The sequence below is a fragment of the Pseudophryne corroboree genome, chromosome 12, assembly GCF_028390025.1.
Source record: "Pseudophryne corroboree isolate aPseCor3 chromosome 12, aPseCor3.hap2, whole genome shotgun sequence".
Classification (NCBI taxonomy): Eukaryota; Metazoa; Chordata; class Amphibia; order Anura; family Myobatrachidae; genus Pseudophryne; species Pseudophryne corroboree.
Window position 1 is genome coordinate 77,853,448 of NC_086455.1, and position 17,809 is coordinate 77,871,256.

Genomic DNA, 17,809 nt, shown 5'->3' on the forward strand with positions numbered 1-17,809 from the left:
GAGTAAACCAATTTCCTTTATGGCCTTCACCATAGTTAGCAGAATCCTGTATATGCTGTAGTAGTAAAATTATCTCCCCCCAGGATAAAGAATCTAACCAGTCAATTAGATTACCTCACCATTTACCAATGGCCCTAGAGATCCATGCACAAGCTATATTGGGTCTCTGGGCCACCCCCGCAGCTGTGTACAGAGGTTTGAGAGTGGTCTCATATCTTGCGGTCTGCAGCATCCATCAAGGAGGTTGCCCCAGGGACAGGTAAAATTATCTTACGTGACAACAAAAGAGAGAAATTACCAGCGCTGGCTGATCATTAAAAATAAGATTTTAAACCTACCGGTAAATCTTTTTCTCCTAGTCCGTAGAGGATGCTGGGGACTCCATAAGAACCATGGGGTATAGACGGGCTCCGTAGGAGACATGGGCACTATAAAGAACTTTTAGTATGGGTGTGCACTGGCTCCTCCCTCTATGACCCTCCTCCAGACCTCAGTTAGAGAAACTGTGCCCAGAGATGGACAATATGAGGAAAGGATTTTGTTAATCTAAGGGCAAGATTCATACCAGCCCACACCAATCACACCGTATAACCTGGAATATACGCAACCAGTTAACAGTATGAACAAAACACAGTATCAGTCAAAGACCGATCCCAACTGTAACATAACCCTTTATGTAAGCAACAACTATATACAAGTCTTGCAGATTTAGTCCGCACTGGGACGGGCGCCCAGCATCCTCTACGGACTAGGAGAAAAAGATTTACCGGTAGGTTTAAAATCTTATTTTCTCTTACGTCCTGGAGGATGCTGGGGACTCCGTAAGGACCATGGGGTTTATACCAAAGCTCCAAACCGGGCGGGAGAGTGTGGATGACTCTGCAGCACCGATTGAGCAAACGCGAGGTCCTCATCAGCCAGGATATCAAACTTGTCGAATTTTACAAACGTTTTTGAACCCGACCAAGTAGCTGCTCGGCAAAGCTGTAATGCCGAGACGCCTCAGGCACCTTCCTAGTGGAATGGGCCTTTACCGAATTTGGTAACGGCAATCCAACCGTAGAATGAGCCAGCTGAATCGTGTTACAGATCAAGCGAGCAATGGTCTGCGTAGAAGCAGGAGCACCAACTTTGTTGGCTGCATACAGGACAAACAGAGCCTCTGTTTTCCTAACCCTAGCCTTCCTGGCTACATACATTTTTAAGGCCCTGACTACATCCAGGGACTTGAGAGTCCTCCAAGTCATCCGTAGCCACGGGCACCACAATAGGTTGGTTCATATGAAAAGAAGAAACCACCTTAGGCAGAAATTGAGGACGAGTCCTCAACTCTGCTCTATCCACATGAAAAATCAAGTAGGGGCTCTTGTGAGACAAGGCCGCCAACTCTGACACCCGCCTTGCAGATGCCAAGGCTAATAACATGACCACATTCCAGGTGATAAATTTTAATTACACCGTTTGAAGAGGTTCAAACCAGTGTGATTTAAGGAACTGTAACACCACGTTAAGGTCCCATGGTGCCACTGGTGGCACAAAAGGAGGCTGGATATGCAGCACTCCCTTACGAAAGTTTGGACTTCTGGGAGAGAAGCCAATTTATTCTGAAAAAATATAGATAGGGCCGAAATCTGTACCTTAATGGAGCCTAATTTTAGGCCCATATCCACTCCTGTCTGTAGTAAGTAGAGAAAACGGCCCAGATGCAAATCTTCCGTAGGAGCATTCTTGGATTCACACCAAGATACATACTTCCTCCAGATACGGTGATAATTCTTCGCCGTTACTTCCTTCCTAGCCTTTATTAGAGTAGGGATAACTTCCTCCGGAATACCTCTCTCAGCTAGGATTCGGTGTTCAACCTGCCATGCCGTCAAACGCAACCGCGGTAAGTCTTGGAACATGCAAGGCCCCTGCTGCAACAGGTCTTCCCTGAGAGGAAGAGGCCACGGATCTTCTGTGAGCATCTCCTGAAGATCCGAATACCAGGCCCTTCGAGGCAAATCTGGAACCACGAGTATTGCTTGTATTCTGTTTCGTCTTATGATTCTCAACACTTTTGAGATGAGAGGCAGAGGAGGGAACACATAGACCGACTGAAACACCCATGGTGTCACTAGGGCGTCTACCGCTACTGCCCGAGGGTCCCTTGACCTGGCACAATATCTCTGAAGCTTTTTGTTGAGGCGTGACGCCATCATGTCTATTTGAGGAAGTCCCCAAAGACTTGCCATCTCTGCAAAGACCTCTTGATGAAGTCCCCACTCTCCTGGATGGAGATCGTGTCTGCTGAGGAAGTCTGCTTCCCAGTTTTCCACTCCCAGTGTGACGACAGAACACTTACGTGATTTTCCGCCCAGCGCAGAATTCTGGTGGCTTCCGCCATTGCCACTCTGCTCCTTGTCCCGCCTTGGCGGTTTACATGAGCCACGGCTGTGACGTTGTCTGATTGAATCAGAACCGGTAGGTCGCGAAGAATATACTCCGCTTGTCGTAGGCCGTTGTATATGGCCTTTAATTCCAGCACGTTGATGTGCAGACAAGCCTCCTGGCTTGACCATAGTCCCTGAAAATTTCTTCCTTTTGTGACTGCTCCCCATCCTCGGAGGCTCGCGTCCGTGGTCACCAGAACCCAGTCTTGAATGCCGAACCTGCGACCCTCTAGAAGGTGAGCACTCTGCAACCACCACAGGAGAGACACCCTGGCCCTGGGGGACAGGCTTATCTTTTGATGTAGGTGTAGATGGGACCCCGACCATTTGTCCAGAAGGTCCCACTGAAACGTCCTCGCATGGAACCTGCCGAAGGGGATGGCCTCGTAGGCTGCCACCATTTTCCCCAGAACTCGAGTGCATTGATGAACACACACTCTTTTTGGTTTTAGCAGGTCCCTGACCATGTTCTAGAGGTCCTGGGCTTTTTCTATTGGTAGAAAAACCCTCTTCTGTTCCGTGTCCAGAATCATGCCTAGGAATGATAGTCGAGTCGTTGGAATCAACTGTGACTTTGGCAGATTGAGAATCCAACCGTGTTGATGTAACACTCTCAGGGAGAGCGACACGCTTTTCAGCAATTGATCTCTTGATCTCGCCTTTATCAGGAGATCGTCCAAGTATGGGATAATTGTGACTCCCTGCTTCCGCAGGAGCACCATCATTTCCGCCATTACTTTGGTGAAAATTCTCGGGGCCGTGAGAAGCCCAAATGGCAACGTCTGAAATAGGTAATGACAGTCCTGTACCGCGAAACGCAGGTATTCCTGATGAAGAGGAAATATGGGGACATGAAGGTAGGCATCCTATGGAGCCCGTCTATACCCCATGGTCCTTACGGAGTCCCCAGCATCCTTTAGGACGTAAGAGAAATACGTAATACAGTATATCTTTGTGAAAATCCTCTATTAGATAAAACCTGACGCACCAAGCCCCCCTCAGGTTATAGAATATAGGGATATAGCAGGTTGAGTGAAAGACACGAAATGGACACCACTCAGCTATCAAATGCACACACAAATAGTCACAGTCTGTACAATGCAGAGGTTATTACTAACAATAATACTGCACTGGACTAGCTTACACAGCTATATAACAATAGATATAACAGTACACAGTAAGAACTGGATGTATATCTTAGGGTAATTGTACTAGGAAACCCTGACTAAGTGCACTCTCAACTAACACTGACTAAAAAAGGCAGGTAGAATACTTAAGTGTCTTGTAAAGTCACAGCACTGACAACCAGGCGGCTTTACATAGGAGGATTTGCCCAAGCATTCCCAGGAACAGTGAGCTGAGGGATAATGGTGCCGCAGACACTGCTAGGGAGTGAGGGAGAGACAGATATGCAGCTCCAGGGCTGGAACATTTGCAGAAAATGGCGCCCTGGGGCTGGGGGAGGGGCTTCAGGTCCAAGCTCTATTTCCCTGCTGGCAAAACCACCGGGTACTGCGGGCTCTAATAAAACGGTTTATAGAGAAAACCTGACCTGTCCCATGCCCTGGTGATCTAGTGGGATCGCCTGTACTGCCACAGTGTCCACCGGCCGCGCCGGATCGCGATAAAGTGCGGGTCCCGCGAGCGGGACCCACTTACCTCCTCCCGAAGTGCGGCCACGCGATCCCGGAGAGCCCCAGCCGTGTGTGACTAACTTGGAAGAAAACCGGAGCCTCCTGCTGTAGGTACCCGGCAACCAGGGCACGGGAGTGTACAGCGCCACTGGGGGAGAGATGGAGCTGCAGCAGGTAATGTCTACTGACATCCAGCACAATCTGTGCCTCTGCTACAGCCCTTGTAGTCTTCCTTTTTCCTCAGAAAAAGCTTTTTCCGACGCTGCTGTGAGCAGCTCTTCCTGTTACATGCTTGCACTGCAAGCACCAACTACAAACTGAGCTCCTGTGCACGGAGGCGGGGTGATATAGGAGGCGGCGCTATGCATCTTGGGAAGGTCAAAGCTTTTGAACCTGTTGGTGCTTCGGATCAAGATCCTACTCTACACCCCAATGTCTATCCTTGTGGAGCCCAGTGTACCCCGCAGCAGAAAAGAAAATAATAAAGCTTAGGGCTGCCTTAACAGCAGCCCTTGACCATGGTCCGGCTCCTGCCGCACCAAACAAAAAACTGATTTGACTGAGTCGGTGGCCGGGATTATATGGACAAGCCCGATGCATCCTGGGAGGCCAGAAAGCTTGCGACTATTTGGTGCCATTTCCGCTGTCGCTTCGGCATATCCCAATGTTATCCTGTGGACCCAGCCGGAGAAAGATTAAACTTATACTTGCAACAATTAATCGACACAGACCAGGTATGTTTCGTACCAACCAGATAAGCTTTAGAGTACTCATTAACCATCTCAAAATGCCTGCTGTAATACTATCAGATGCAGAGAAAGCCTTTGACAGGTTGTCTTGGCCTTTTATGTTCCAAGAATTGCAAACTTATGGCTTATGCTGTGATTTTTTTCATAGCGATACAAGCTCTATACTTTAACCCTACAGCAACTATCTGTTAATGGGCTTTCTTCGATGCCATTTGGTTTGAGTAATGGGACTAGGCAGGGATGTCCGCTCTCGACTCTACCCCTTGGCAGACAAGATACGAAGTATCCCAGATATTAACGTAATCCCGGTCTCAAAATCAGAATGTAATTTATCACTGTTCGCGAACGATGTACTGCTGGCCCTGTCCTCTCCTTAGACCTCTCTCCTTAATTTGGAGGCTGAGCTGGCCTTATATGGCAAGTAATCTGGATACAAGGTCAATAAGACTACATCAGAAGCTATGGCGTTCCACCTTGCCCCCTAGGGGCAAGGGCATTTTTATACAAAATAACAAATATTGTTAGACGCTAAGACGTAGCCCACTTTACAAAATAGATGGTTATTTAACCTTCCGGAGGTTAAGGATCTTCCACACATTTTCTCTTATACTGGTAATATTTGAAATGACTCGGCTCTGCTAGGCTGCAGATTCACACGGCCCATATCCACCCTGATCGCAGGAAATATATCGTAACTGCATCTACAGGTCATTGTCTGAAATGTAATCTAGGCCATGTGTAATATGGTCATGCTCTAAGATTAAAAAGGTGTGGCGTAAAGGTGTCTTTGTTAACCAAACTTTTAAAACTTATATCTTCCATTATTTCCTATTTCTTTATCGTTTACACATTTTGATGTAGGAAAGAACTTGTTCACTTACTACCTATACTCATACATAGTTACCTTGGTTAAGTAGCTTATTGGCTACATGGATACAATAAACCGCAACCTGCATTAAGGAGAAGTAATACTGATATCGAAAATGGGGTTCTATGAAAAAGAAAAAAACACACCCATGAAAAAACCATGTATCACAAAGTGAAACCAGAAATGAACACACTTTAAAGAAGCCACAGGAGTATTGTGCCCCCTAGTGGACGAAAAGGAAAACCCCTACTGTCACAATGCAATTTGCCAATGGGCTTTTTTGGGAATCCTCATCTTCTCACCCTCACCGAGTCGGTACACCATCATCAGCAAAGTCTTTGAAAACATGTTTACTCTTTCAATGGGTTAATTTTTTATCCAGCCACCGTGGTTACAGATTCCTTCATTAAATGTTTTTGGTTGCTACTGAACAGTAGACGGCAAGCTATGGTTTTGAAACGTGTACACTATTTTCAATAGAAGTATGATAGGTAATGAAAACTGTCATGTGTCATACTTTTTCTGAGGCATTTCAATAAATTGCTTTTAACCTTCCTAGGATATTCAGGTCTTTTTTGACCCATATCAAATTACACCTTAGGTGTATGCTCCATTACAACACCCTAGGAAGGTTAAAAATAAACACATATTTGAACTGAAAAGTACAAAAAAATAAAAATAAAAGTACTCGTGTTGGCTTTCAAAACACTACTGGATTTGAAACCTTGAAACACTAAGCCCACGTATATCAAATATATACACTTTAATGTTTGAAATATTTACAGTGAGCCTTCAATGGCTTAACACAGTTTCCAAATGCAAGGTATCTGGCAATCATAGATCACAGCTTCCACATTTCAGACAAACCAATGTTTTAAATACATAAACTGATATTGCAGCAGTTTTTACAAAAAACAGCAGGTCAATTGTTATCAGTCCCAATAGAAAATAAATATTGGTCAGCTGTACATGAACCCTACATATAAATGTACCAAGGTTAGCCAATCATTCCCATTCATGTAAATAGGAATTATTGCGTTTAACCCTAGTACACGTTGATAAAAGTATGCAGGTAATCACCTGCAAAAAGAACATTCTCCAACAAACAATGTACTGTCCCCATGGAAATCATCACCGGTCTTCACAGCCATTAACATTTAGGTTATTTTAGAGCCAAAATGGCCAATTCTGAACCGTTCTTTTTCAGACTACCCACCCACTTATGGATGTTATTCTACAGCTCTCCTTCCAATGGCAGGTTAAATATAAATAAAAAATGTGCTTATTTATTCAGCAATTATTGCTGAAATACACATGACCATCTAACGTAGGGATGTAGGAGATTGTAGTACAGATCAGTCCATGTTTACTTTAATGTATAAAAAAAAAATATTTCTGGGACATAAGAATTTGTTCACTGCAAACAATGTTTGGTTGGTTGCTTTAAACAAAGCACAGTAGAAAAAAATGGTAGTAAAAATTAAGCACAGGCAAAAATGAATGCGATACAATATGTTGCAGCCCCTTGCCACTTTTTTTTAAATGGGATTACAACCAAAAGAGGTCAAATAGGGGTACGACAAATTTTACAATTGGAAAATATGGCTTCGGAAATACAAAAACAGATGGAAAGCATACTTCACACAAGATGGAATTTGTGCATTAAGAGACGTGTAACCTCCTCACTACTACAAAACGGGATCCCAAGAAAGCAAGACGTGTGTGTTAACAAAGACCAATAAGGAACAAACATTCGTAAAGCCTCAGTATTGGCAGGTTGTAACCAGCATCCCTCCCATGCGATACAGAAAACGTTTGCTCCGGTTATCCACAGTCCAACTTCCACATTGCGGTCTGCGGTGCAGGACTGATACATGTAGCAGTGAAGCACAGTTAATTTCAACAAGAGCAATGCTGGATTTGCTTTGAAAAAGCTACAATCACAATTGAATTAGCAGAGTTCTTTTGATGTACAACAGGCAGGGGTGCAAAGAGTTCGCAAAAAATGTATATTTTAATATGTACAAGAGCATAGAATTGCAAAACACTAATCAGATAGGCCATTGCACAGTAGCTGCAGTTTCTAAACCGTACCAGTTGAGACCAGGCTTTTCTTTGTGCACAGATGTCATGGAGATCTTTACTAAGGGGGTTTATCTGAAAGATACTAATACAGATCTTACATTTGTCTGATGACTTTGGAAATATGAACGACTTTGCTGGAATCTGGGACTGCAACATATTGTTCATCAATGTTTTAGAGGCCCTACAGACAGCAAAGTTTTAATGGCGCCAAACGGATTTGTTGAAATGAAGGCAGTGTGCTAAATTTTATTTCACAAGACCAATTTTCTTTGCTTCGGTTTCATATATTAGCAACCTCCACATTTTGACTATGAATACTTCTGCTTCTTCATCAAGCACCTGCAGGAAAGAGAAGATTGTTTAGTGCATGCAGAATTGTAAAATGTGCACACCTATAAAACACTGGCCTACAATAACTGCTTTCAAAACAAATCTGCATCAGTTTGATCCACAATTAGGGGGTAGATTTATCGGGAAGCAGTTGGCTTCCAAATGGACAGGATCCCGGTGGACGATACACCGATGCCGGGATCCAGTCCGTCTGGAAGCTAACTGCTATTTAATTAAGGACACTATCCTGGCATCTAGATACAGACGCCGTACGGGATACCGGCATCACAATACCGACAGCAAGGGCATCCCGATCATCCTGGCAGCAGGGGGAGTTTAGGCATATAGAAGGGGAGGGTTAGGTTTAGGCAGCGGGGAAGAGAGGGTTAGGTTTAGGCAGCGGGGAAGAGAGGGTTAGGTTTAGGCAGCGGGGAAGGGAGGGTTAGGCACCACCAGGGAGGGAAAGGTTTAGGCAGCGGGGAAGAGAGGGTTAGGCTTAGGCAGCGGGGAAGAGAGGGTTAGGTTTAGGCAGCGGGGAAGAGAGGGTTAGGTTTAGGCAGCGGGGAAGAGAGGGTTAGGTTTAGGCAGCGGGGAAGGGAGGGTTAGGCACCACCAGGGAGGGTTAGGTTTAGGCAGCGGGGAAGGGAGGGTTAGGTTTAGGCAGCGGGGAAGGGAGGGTTAGGCACCACCAGGGAGGGTTAGGTTTAGGCACCCACAAGGGAGGGGAAGGGGTCAGAGGAGGGTTAGGGTAGGGGGCAGAAGAGGGTTAGGGTAGGGGGCAGAAGAGGGTTAGGGTAGGGGGCAGAAGAGGGTTAGGGTAGGGGGCAGAGGAGGGTTAGGGTAGGGGGCAGAGGAGGGTTAGGGTACTTTAGAGGGGGCTGTCGGGATTCTGATGGATGGAATACGGCTTTCGGTATTCTGAACGCCGGCATCCCGTCCATCGGGAAATCATACTGAACCTAATTTATCAAAGGCTGGAGAGAAAAATGGGAAGAGATAAAGTACCAACCATTCGGCTCCTAATTACAGGCTGTTTTCATAGGTCTTACGTCCATGGGGAATGTTGGGTCACCTAATGCTTCCAACCAAGATTTGCCCTGAAGATAACACTGCTGAATGTGCTTTTTCAATACACTGGTAAGTACCAAAGATACTCATTTTACAACAATGTAATCATGCACATTGAAGTATCACCTGATCAAAAGGCTTCACACTGACATTTTTTCAATGGACGAATTAAACACGAAGTAATGGAATGCTAGATGACCCATTTCCTTCCTAGCCAACATTGTAAAAGACACATTGCACAATCTTGCTTTTGTTTTCAGCATCTTTCATTGCTGTAGGACAGACACTGGTTTCTGTTCTACACCTAGTGGGTAATGCGGTGGGAAAAGCTTGAAAATATGCTTTGCCTGAAATCCTTAAGGGATATCAAATTAGATTAGAGAATTATGGCTCTTGTATAGCGGAGAGATCAGTGTGCCACTGTTGTGGATATCTACCATATTTCCTACCCACCCTGGGAAAAGTAATACAAGGGTCCTAAACTAGCAGAGAATGTTCATTTTGCAGGTGTCCGGGGGGAAGGGGAGGGGAGGGGAGGGTGGGGGGGGGGGGTTGTGCAAGGAACCTGGCACTTTTCTAAAATTGTGCCAAGGATGCTAGCGTAATATTCAGAAGTTATGTGCAGGCAATTTCACAGGGATTATAGTATCAGTGAATGGCTTTGTTAAAGTTTAAGGACTCCTATAATATTGGGCCACTGTACCGGAAAATATATAAATCTTAAACTCACCATAGCAACGTCATCCAGTATGCTTTGAGGTGAACTGTGAGCCATTACCTAATACACAAGGAGGGAACAAGAGTCAGCACAGAAAAAAAATTAGCACAAATTTGCAGCTAATGCAGAATATAAGTACCTGATATTTTAAGCAAAACCTCTCAGGAAACTTTAATAACTCTTATTCTACTATGACTGTACACTGCTTATTCCACAGCTACTATGACTGTACACTTCTAATTCCATAGCTGGTTTTTGTTTTAAAAAACAAAACAAAAAAAAAACCCTAGTACTTTTTGTGACTATCCATGCTTTACATTATATGGAATACTATTTCTCTTAATACGTAAACTGCTAAATAATAATAATTTTAAAAAAAAAGTTGTCCTTACAATTTTAATAATTAAATATTTACCTTCGAACACACAAAGTCAACTAGTGTGGCTTCTTCTTCACCAATATACTCTATAATCTTCTTATTGATCCATGGTCTAATTCTTCTCTCCATTAACGTCTGAGGGAGTGGGGGAGGGGGATAGAAAAAAAACATAACTAATTAGCAAACACCAGTGCTATATATAAATCTTTACTATCCGTCATGTGTGCATTAACGGCATAAGTTTAAAATGCACACCTTTTATGTTCCACACCAGCACAGAAATGATCACCTATAATAGTGTTACCTCTCACTATTAATAGCCCTATTGTTCACTGTCTTCCCTTCTACCCTAATTGGACCCCATCTTTCACTTAACTTTTGCCAGTGAACTTGATATTTGTGCTTATTGCGAGTGTGTGTATTCGCATTCTTAGTCATGCGCCATTTGTTTTTTCTGCACACTATGTTATACTAGGAATTTTGGTTCTTACTGTTAGATCTACACCTCTGAATCCAACTAGGGGACATAGATACCTTGCGGTGAACGAAGGAAAATGTTGGAATAGGCACTTTTTCACACTAAACTTCTTTGCTGCTTTCCGAACAGAATAAATCTGAAACACCAATGTACCATCCAAATCGTATTTTCATAGTAGTTTACTTTCTTCCTGTGAATCAGAATCTTCTGTGATTCGAACCTGGGCAGCATGGTCACATTTTCAAGACCTCTGAACTGAGGGAGAGTCCAGAAGTGTTTACAGAGAGGAACTTTTGCCAACAGCATAACAGATATTACCAAAACTCTTGATCATGGTGGCTCAATTTTCATATCCAAAGCCAGTTTGCGGAGGGAAGCCCAGCACAGGGCAAGTCCGTCCTGCATGCCAGATCCAGCCCTCTGCACACATGCGAAAGCGCTTTCGCATGTTTAGGGTAGCCCTCTGCCTACAAAGCCTCGCTGTGAAGGCAGATGGCTACCCGCCATGTTTCATGTCACAGCAGTCGATGTAACCCGCCCTGTTTGTCCGAACAAATCTGCGTTGCCTGGACCGCGACCCCCTTACACGCCGCCGCACCCTCTTCCCGTGAACGCCTCTGCCTGTCAATCAGGCAGAGGCCTTTGCAGATGTGAGATGCGGTCACATCTCAGTGTGCGCACACGCACACTTCGCAGGGTACCAGCATGCGAACGCTTTAGGCCCTTAGTTCAACAATAGATTGAGACAGATCACGTTCATGTTGGCTCAGCCATCACAAAGTCTCTCTTCCTGGTATGCACTGACCGCAGTCCTGCACTTTGCAAGCTGTATGCAGTGCATCTAGATCAGGCCATCCATTACGTAGTTTTATCCTAAGACCTGGAACAGGTAAAATAACTAACAGATTTTCCTATATTTGGACAGGGTCCCTTTGTTGGACTCTGGCGAAGGGATACAGAACAAATGGGTTGTTTTTTTTTTACACTAAACCTGAGAAAACTTTCACCTGAAAAGGAATAGAATACTCTGGTGCAGATATAAATAATAGGCTCAAACTTATTTGGAAGATGCAATTAAATAGTACCTATAATATTTCTTCCACTTTCACAAAAAAGACAGGCACAAAAAAAACAACAGCTAATATTTAGCCACAAAAGGCTATCCACAGGGAGGCACCATTTTGGGAGGTAAGCTGGCAGAGGTGCTTCAGTCGACCTGGGTCCGTCCAGAACATACAATATGTGAAAGACTCTTATTGAAGACACGTCAGGCTTCTTTTCGGAGATAAAAATACTACCAAGGATGAGTAACCAATTGCAGGAGTATATACCTCCCCTTCCCAAATCACAGGTACAGTACTAAGGGGGCTAGTTGTCACATCCCTAGTGCCAAAGAATGGGTGCTACCAAGGTGATAAAAGGTCGTCCTGACACTCGCAGCAAGGGTATGTTGTGCCGTTACCTCCAGAGCGTTGTTGCAATTTTGGAAACCGGCACTGTTGAGCATTGCTACACTGAGGACCCTCCATTACTAGATTTAGTGAGGAGGTATTACTACTCTGGAGCCAGTACATGCTGCACGGGTGGTCTTCTGTTTGCCGGCGGTCGGGCTCCCGGCGCTCAGTATACCGGCGCCGGGAGCCCGACAGCCGGCATACCGACACTTATTTTCCCTCGTGGGGGTCCACGACCCCCATAGAGGGAGAATAAAATAGTGTGGCGCGCATAGCGCGCCACCGTGCCCGTAGCGTGGCGAGCGCAGCGAGCCCGCAAGGGGCTCATTTGCGCTCGCCAAGCTGTCGGTAAGCCGGCGGTCGGGCTCCCGGTGCCGGGATGCTGGTCGCCGGGAGCCCGACCGCCGGCCAGCCGTAGTGAACCCATGCTGCACATAGGGCCTTGCAGCAGTATCCCGACCTGGGTTAATCCTCCATATAAAAAAGAAAACAGACAAGAGCACTGGATATATTGCAAGCTGCAAAGAAGAGCAATAAATAAATAAAAATTGGCTATCAGCCTATTAAGAGATCATTTATACTACTTACCGTATATACTCGAGTATAAGCCGACTTTTTCAGCACTTTTTTTTGTGCTGAAAAAGCCACCTCGGCTTATACTCGAGTCAGTGCACAGTGACAGGGAGTGCAGTGTGAAGGAGGGACACGGAGCGCACAGCGCGCGGCTCTCCTGTGTCCCTCCTGCATCTCCGGCGGGTCTATTAAAGGAAGTACCCGTTTGTGACCTCTGATCACGAACCGGCACTTCCTTTAATAGACCTGCCGCGGCCGACGGAGATGCAGGAGGGACACAGGAGAGCCGCGCGCTGTGCGCTCCGTGTCCCTCCTTCAGAAGACAGCGCGGGATCGACGGAGGGGTAAGTAACAGCACTGGGGGAGCATATTTGGCACTTGGGGAGGGGGCATATCTGGCAGCAGCATGAGGGGCATATCTGGCAGCAGCATGAGGGCATATCTGGCAGCAGCATGAGGGGCATATCTGGCAGCAGCATGAGGGGCATATCTGGCAGCAGCATGAGGGGCATATCTGGCAGCAGCATGAGGGGCATATCTGGTAGCAGCATGAGGGCATATCTTGCACATCTGACACTGTGGGGCATATTTGGCAGCATGAGGGCATATCTGGCACATCAGGCACTGTGGGGCATATCTGGCACTGTGGGGGCATATCTGGCAGTATGAGGGCATATCTGGCACTGTGGGGGCATATCTGGCACTGTGGGGGCATATCTGGCACTGTGGGGGCATATCTGGCACTATGAGGTCTGTGTACGGCTAGAGCTGCATTTCCCACCCTAGGCTTATACTCGGGTCAATACGTTTTCCCAGGTTTTTGTGGTAAAATTAGGTGCCTCGGCTTATATTCGGGTCGAATTATACTAGAGTATATACGGTAGGCAGTTAGATGAAACTTGAAAGATCTAGCATGAAGAGGGTTAGACAGGAGAGAAGCTTAGAAAGAAAAAATGTTTTTAATATAAAATTAACCGTTCAGCAATATGACAGAAACTAACTGCTATTATTCCACTGTCTGCTGAAATGTAGATGTGCAGATAATGGTTTTCACCAAAAGATAACTTAGGTCTATGTTTGAATCGCCTGTCCATGTGGTGTCCTCCAGAAGCAATAAGCTTGGGGATTCCTTAACTAAGGAACTGTGATACATGAAGGGATCCTTCCGTACAAACCGTGATTACTGCCTCATTATAAACATAGTCCAGTTTTTAGCTTCTGAAGTCTGTTCTTGTCTGCATGGGAGTAACAACTTGTCCCCACTGAACTGGCACATGAAATACAGAATCAATAGGGTGCTGAAGTGAGTTGGAGTTGGCCAAGCCCGGCAGGGTGAGATAAGTCTGGGTCACCACAAAACCATGTGTGTAAATAAGTTCTACACTGCAGATACTGACAATCTACAGCTTCATCCTAAAATGCCCATTAACATGATCAACATGATCTCTGAAAGAACAAGTCCCTCATATTTACAAGAGCATTTTCACACCCTGTGGTGTCCTCATTTTGTTTGCAAAATATAAGTCAGGACAAACCGCTTAGTGGAAAACGCAATACAATATGATCAAAAACTATGAATGATCTTTTTGAGCACAATTACTGTATAAATTAAGTATTAGGGTGGTGAATGGCTAACAATTTCTATCTAAAACATTGTTATTTCTGTTGTTCAAAATTCTTATCCTTAAATTAATAACTTTTTAACACAGGTGTGGTTATCAAGATTTCCCTTTCTAGCAGACAAAAAGCAACATAACACACTCACAGTGTCTACAATGGACCAGTCCAAAGGATAGGCAAAGAGCTCAGGTTTAGCAGTCGGTATTTTCTCAATAAGACTCTTGATATGTTTGCGTTTCTCTTCTGTGTTCACATTATTTTTGGCTGCAGCTTTGTCGTCATCACCATAATCTAGTGGCACCAGTTTCCTTTTTCGAGGCACCTCATCACTATCTTCATCCTCAAATTTATTAAAAACACTATCTACCGGAAGCTTCTTCCTCTTCGCAGAATTTGTTTGGCTTGGACTACTGGAGGCTCCTAAGAACAAGAACAGAATTATAAAACGGATTATAAACAATAATTATAAAAATGCTCAACTCCCCTACAATACAAACCACAATGTATGTTTTATTACTAGTTACCAGCCTGTCAAAGTGACGTAACATCATAGCAGTAATGTATATATCTGTAATGGGCAGGCTATAATGATGCTGCACTATATACACCAGTAATGGGGCGAGAAAGATCACCAGTCCCCCGCACAGCTCCCGGCCAGTCTGAGGGTAGAGGAAACCAGTAGTAAACAGCAGCTGGCCGGAAGATTTGTGCGGGATGTTGGAGGGGCGAGCAAAGGACCCCATACCTCCACAGTATATATAAAGCAGCCAAGCCGGTTATCTGCCTTCTCCTCACCTACATCATCTGCAGCTCCAGCACCAACCCCTCCTCCTCCCAGACAACGCACTGCTCACCCAACAAAAGATCTCACCCCCTCCTGCTAGACTGATTCACCTTCTCCCCCGCTGGTAAGTGGCCACACATGTCCCTGATACCCCCGCTCTGAGCGTTACGGAACCATCTGGTGGTTCCTGCATCCGTTTCCCGGTTACTGCTGCTACTTGTTGCAGAGTCCTGGGATGGCAAGGTACCTGGGGTTGCAGCATAGTATACGGAGGAGGGGGTGCAGAGTATGCGGTATGTGGAGGAGGGCGGTGCCCTGTATGTACCGGGGAACTATATGGAGAGGTATGGAGGTGCAGTGTGTATATAGGAGCAGTATATGGTGGGGGGGGAGTTGTGCAGAATATTGAAGAGGATGGGCGTGCAGTGCATATAGTAGCAGTATATGGTGGGGGTGCAGTGTACATAGGTTGTGTGCGCGCGTCCCGAAGGGACCTCTGTCGGGACCCGTCCAGTGGCCAGCGGCCACACCATAGAGGTGACTATATTGAAAAACCTGCATTTCTTTCTCCTCTGTCCCTATCTGCACCTACCACTCCACTATCTCTCCAGTCCCTATCTAGACCAAACACCTGCCTCTTACCCCAACCCTCCCTCTTTATTCCCTAGTTTTTATCTACTCGTACCCCACTCTCCACCGCCAGACACCGGTCTCCATATGCAAAAAGTGTGAAACGGTCAGATGAGTATTAGCAGCAGCAAATGGGGGAGTGTAACATCTGCCTACAGTATCAGTTTCACTTTCAGCTGTGATTCATTTGACCCATGTGGCAGCCTCTAGTGGCCTCCTGCGCACATAACAGGCAAGTAGCATCCTTAGCTTTTTATTATAGAGGATGTGTGTTGGGTCTGCTATTTGAAACTAGGGCATTAATCTTTTGGACACAAACAACTAAACATTTGAAAGTATATAAAGCATTGCACAGAAAAACTGAAAAAATGTAACTAGCTATTCAAAAAAAAAGAAAAAAAAAATCAGACTAACCTAATTTTAGACTAAGACCTATTTTTGGCCGGAACTCTTCCTGCGGTTGCTGTTCTGGTGAATTCTCATGCGGAATGATAATACCACACGGGGACTCATCTCCTGGAGAATTAGGGGTGGCATGACCACTGCCAGATGAGACAGATGGGGCAGAGCTTATAGGCCGCATGGTAGGCTTAAGGCAGGGCTTTGGTTCAGGCTCCTCTTCCTCCTCCATTGGCATTTCAATTTTCTCCTCTTTCATGGGTTTTTCCTCTACCTCTTCTTCTGATTCGGGCGGTGGTTTAATCTGTGGAGGCTGTCGACGCCTCTCTGCCTCTTGCTCCATCTGTATTTAAAAACGATAGCACCAAAAAAATAAATGGTTTTCGTAATACACAGTATAAAAAGATACAAAACTGAGAGCATATGAAATATAGGTTTCAATGGCTAAAACTCTGCACACAGACCCCAGCTAAAGGTTAACATCATTCACTATGCTAGCATAAAGAGAATTCTTTATCTTCAACAGGGCTGGATTAAACGGCCAGATGGGACTGCGGCTGAAAATGTTGTAGGGTCTATATGGAGAAGGGGAGGAGCTGTGATCAGTGCTGTGCTGGTGTAACCACAGCCACACTGGTGTGTAAAGCACCACACTGCCTGCTTAAAAGCATAAACATAGAAAAAATTGGGATTTTTGTTTACTTACCGTAAAATCTCTTTCTCTGAGTCCATCTGGGGGACGCTGCGCCGTTACTTGTGGGTTAGAGGTGTGTGGTAGTGGAGTTTGGCACAGAATCTAAAGCTGACTCCTCCCCCCTCTAACCCCTCCCATCTCCTTCCTGCTCAGCCATATTCAGTTAACGTTTAGCCAAGCCAAAGGAGATAGACCAGAATAAAAAAATTAACCAATTAAACCAGACAAACTATGGGAGGGATCGCAGCGTCCCCCAGATGGACTCAGAGAAAGAGATTTTACGGTAAGTAAACAAAAATCCCAATTTCTCTGTCCTCCATCTGGGGGACGCTGCGCCGTTACTTGTGGGATTTCCCAAAGCAAGCTAATGAGAGGAGGGAGACGGTGACGGCATAGCCGTCTTCAATATACGACGCCCAACAGAGGCAGTCTCCAAACCAAAAGTATGAAAACGATAAAACTTTGTGAAAGTATGAACTGACGACCAGGTCGCTGCTCTGCACAGTTGCTCAACAGATGCACCACCGCGAACAGCCCAAGAGGCTCCAACAGCTCTAGTCGAATGAGCCCTAATTGAGTCAGGAACCGAAACATGAGAAGAAAGGTAAGCCTGTCTTATGGCCGAAGTTATCCAACGGGCCACAGTATTTTTGGAGGCCGGCCAACCTCGTTTTGGAACATCAATTAAAACCAGTAAGTTATCCGTGCGACGGAATGACTCTGTGCGAGACAAATAGATACGCAAGGCTCGAACCACATCCAGAAGAGCCAAATGAGAGTCCTCCCCAGAAGAAGATGTCGGAGTAAAGGCAGGAAGTACAATGTCCTGATTTAAATGGAATGCTGAAACAACCTTTGGGAGGAAAGAAGGTTTAGTCCGTAGAACCACCCGGTTCTCATGAAACACTAACAAG

The 17,809-nt window shown here is 45.4% G+C and overlaps 1 protein-coding gene across 3 annotated transcripts in view; it reads right to left on the minus strand.

The window, feature by feature from the left end:
- Nucleotides 1–6,427: 6,427 nt before the first annotated feature.
- Nucleotides 6,428–17,809, minus strand: part of RBM25 (RNA binding motif protein 25) — a 228,273-nt gene continuing 216,891 nt past the window's right edge. For all 3 annotated transcript variants that reach the window (XM_063947680.1, XM_063947679.1, XM_063947678.1), the window contains exons 14-18: nucleotides 16,217–16,544; nucleotides 14,534–14,808; nucleotides 10,300–10,398; nucleotides 9,897–9,944; nucleotides 6,428–8,107 (exon numbers count right to left, since the gene is read on the minus strand). In XM_063947680.1, coding sequence (XP_063803750.1) covers nucleotides 8,015–8,107; nucleotides 9,897–9,944; nucleotides 10,300–10,398; nucleotides 14,534–14,808; nucleotides 16,217–16,544 — 843 coding nt within the window. In that variant the 3' untranslated portion in view covers nucleotides 6,428–8,014. The remainder of the gene's footprint in view (nucleotides 8,108–9,896; nucleotides 9,945–10,299; nucleotides 10,399–14,533; nucleotides 14,809–16,216; nucleotides 16,545–17,809) is intronic.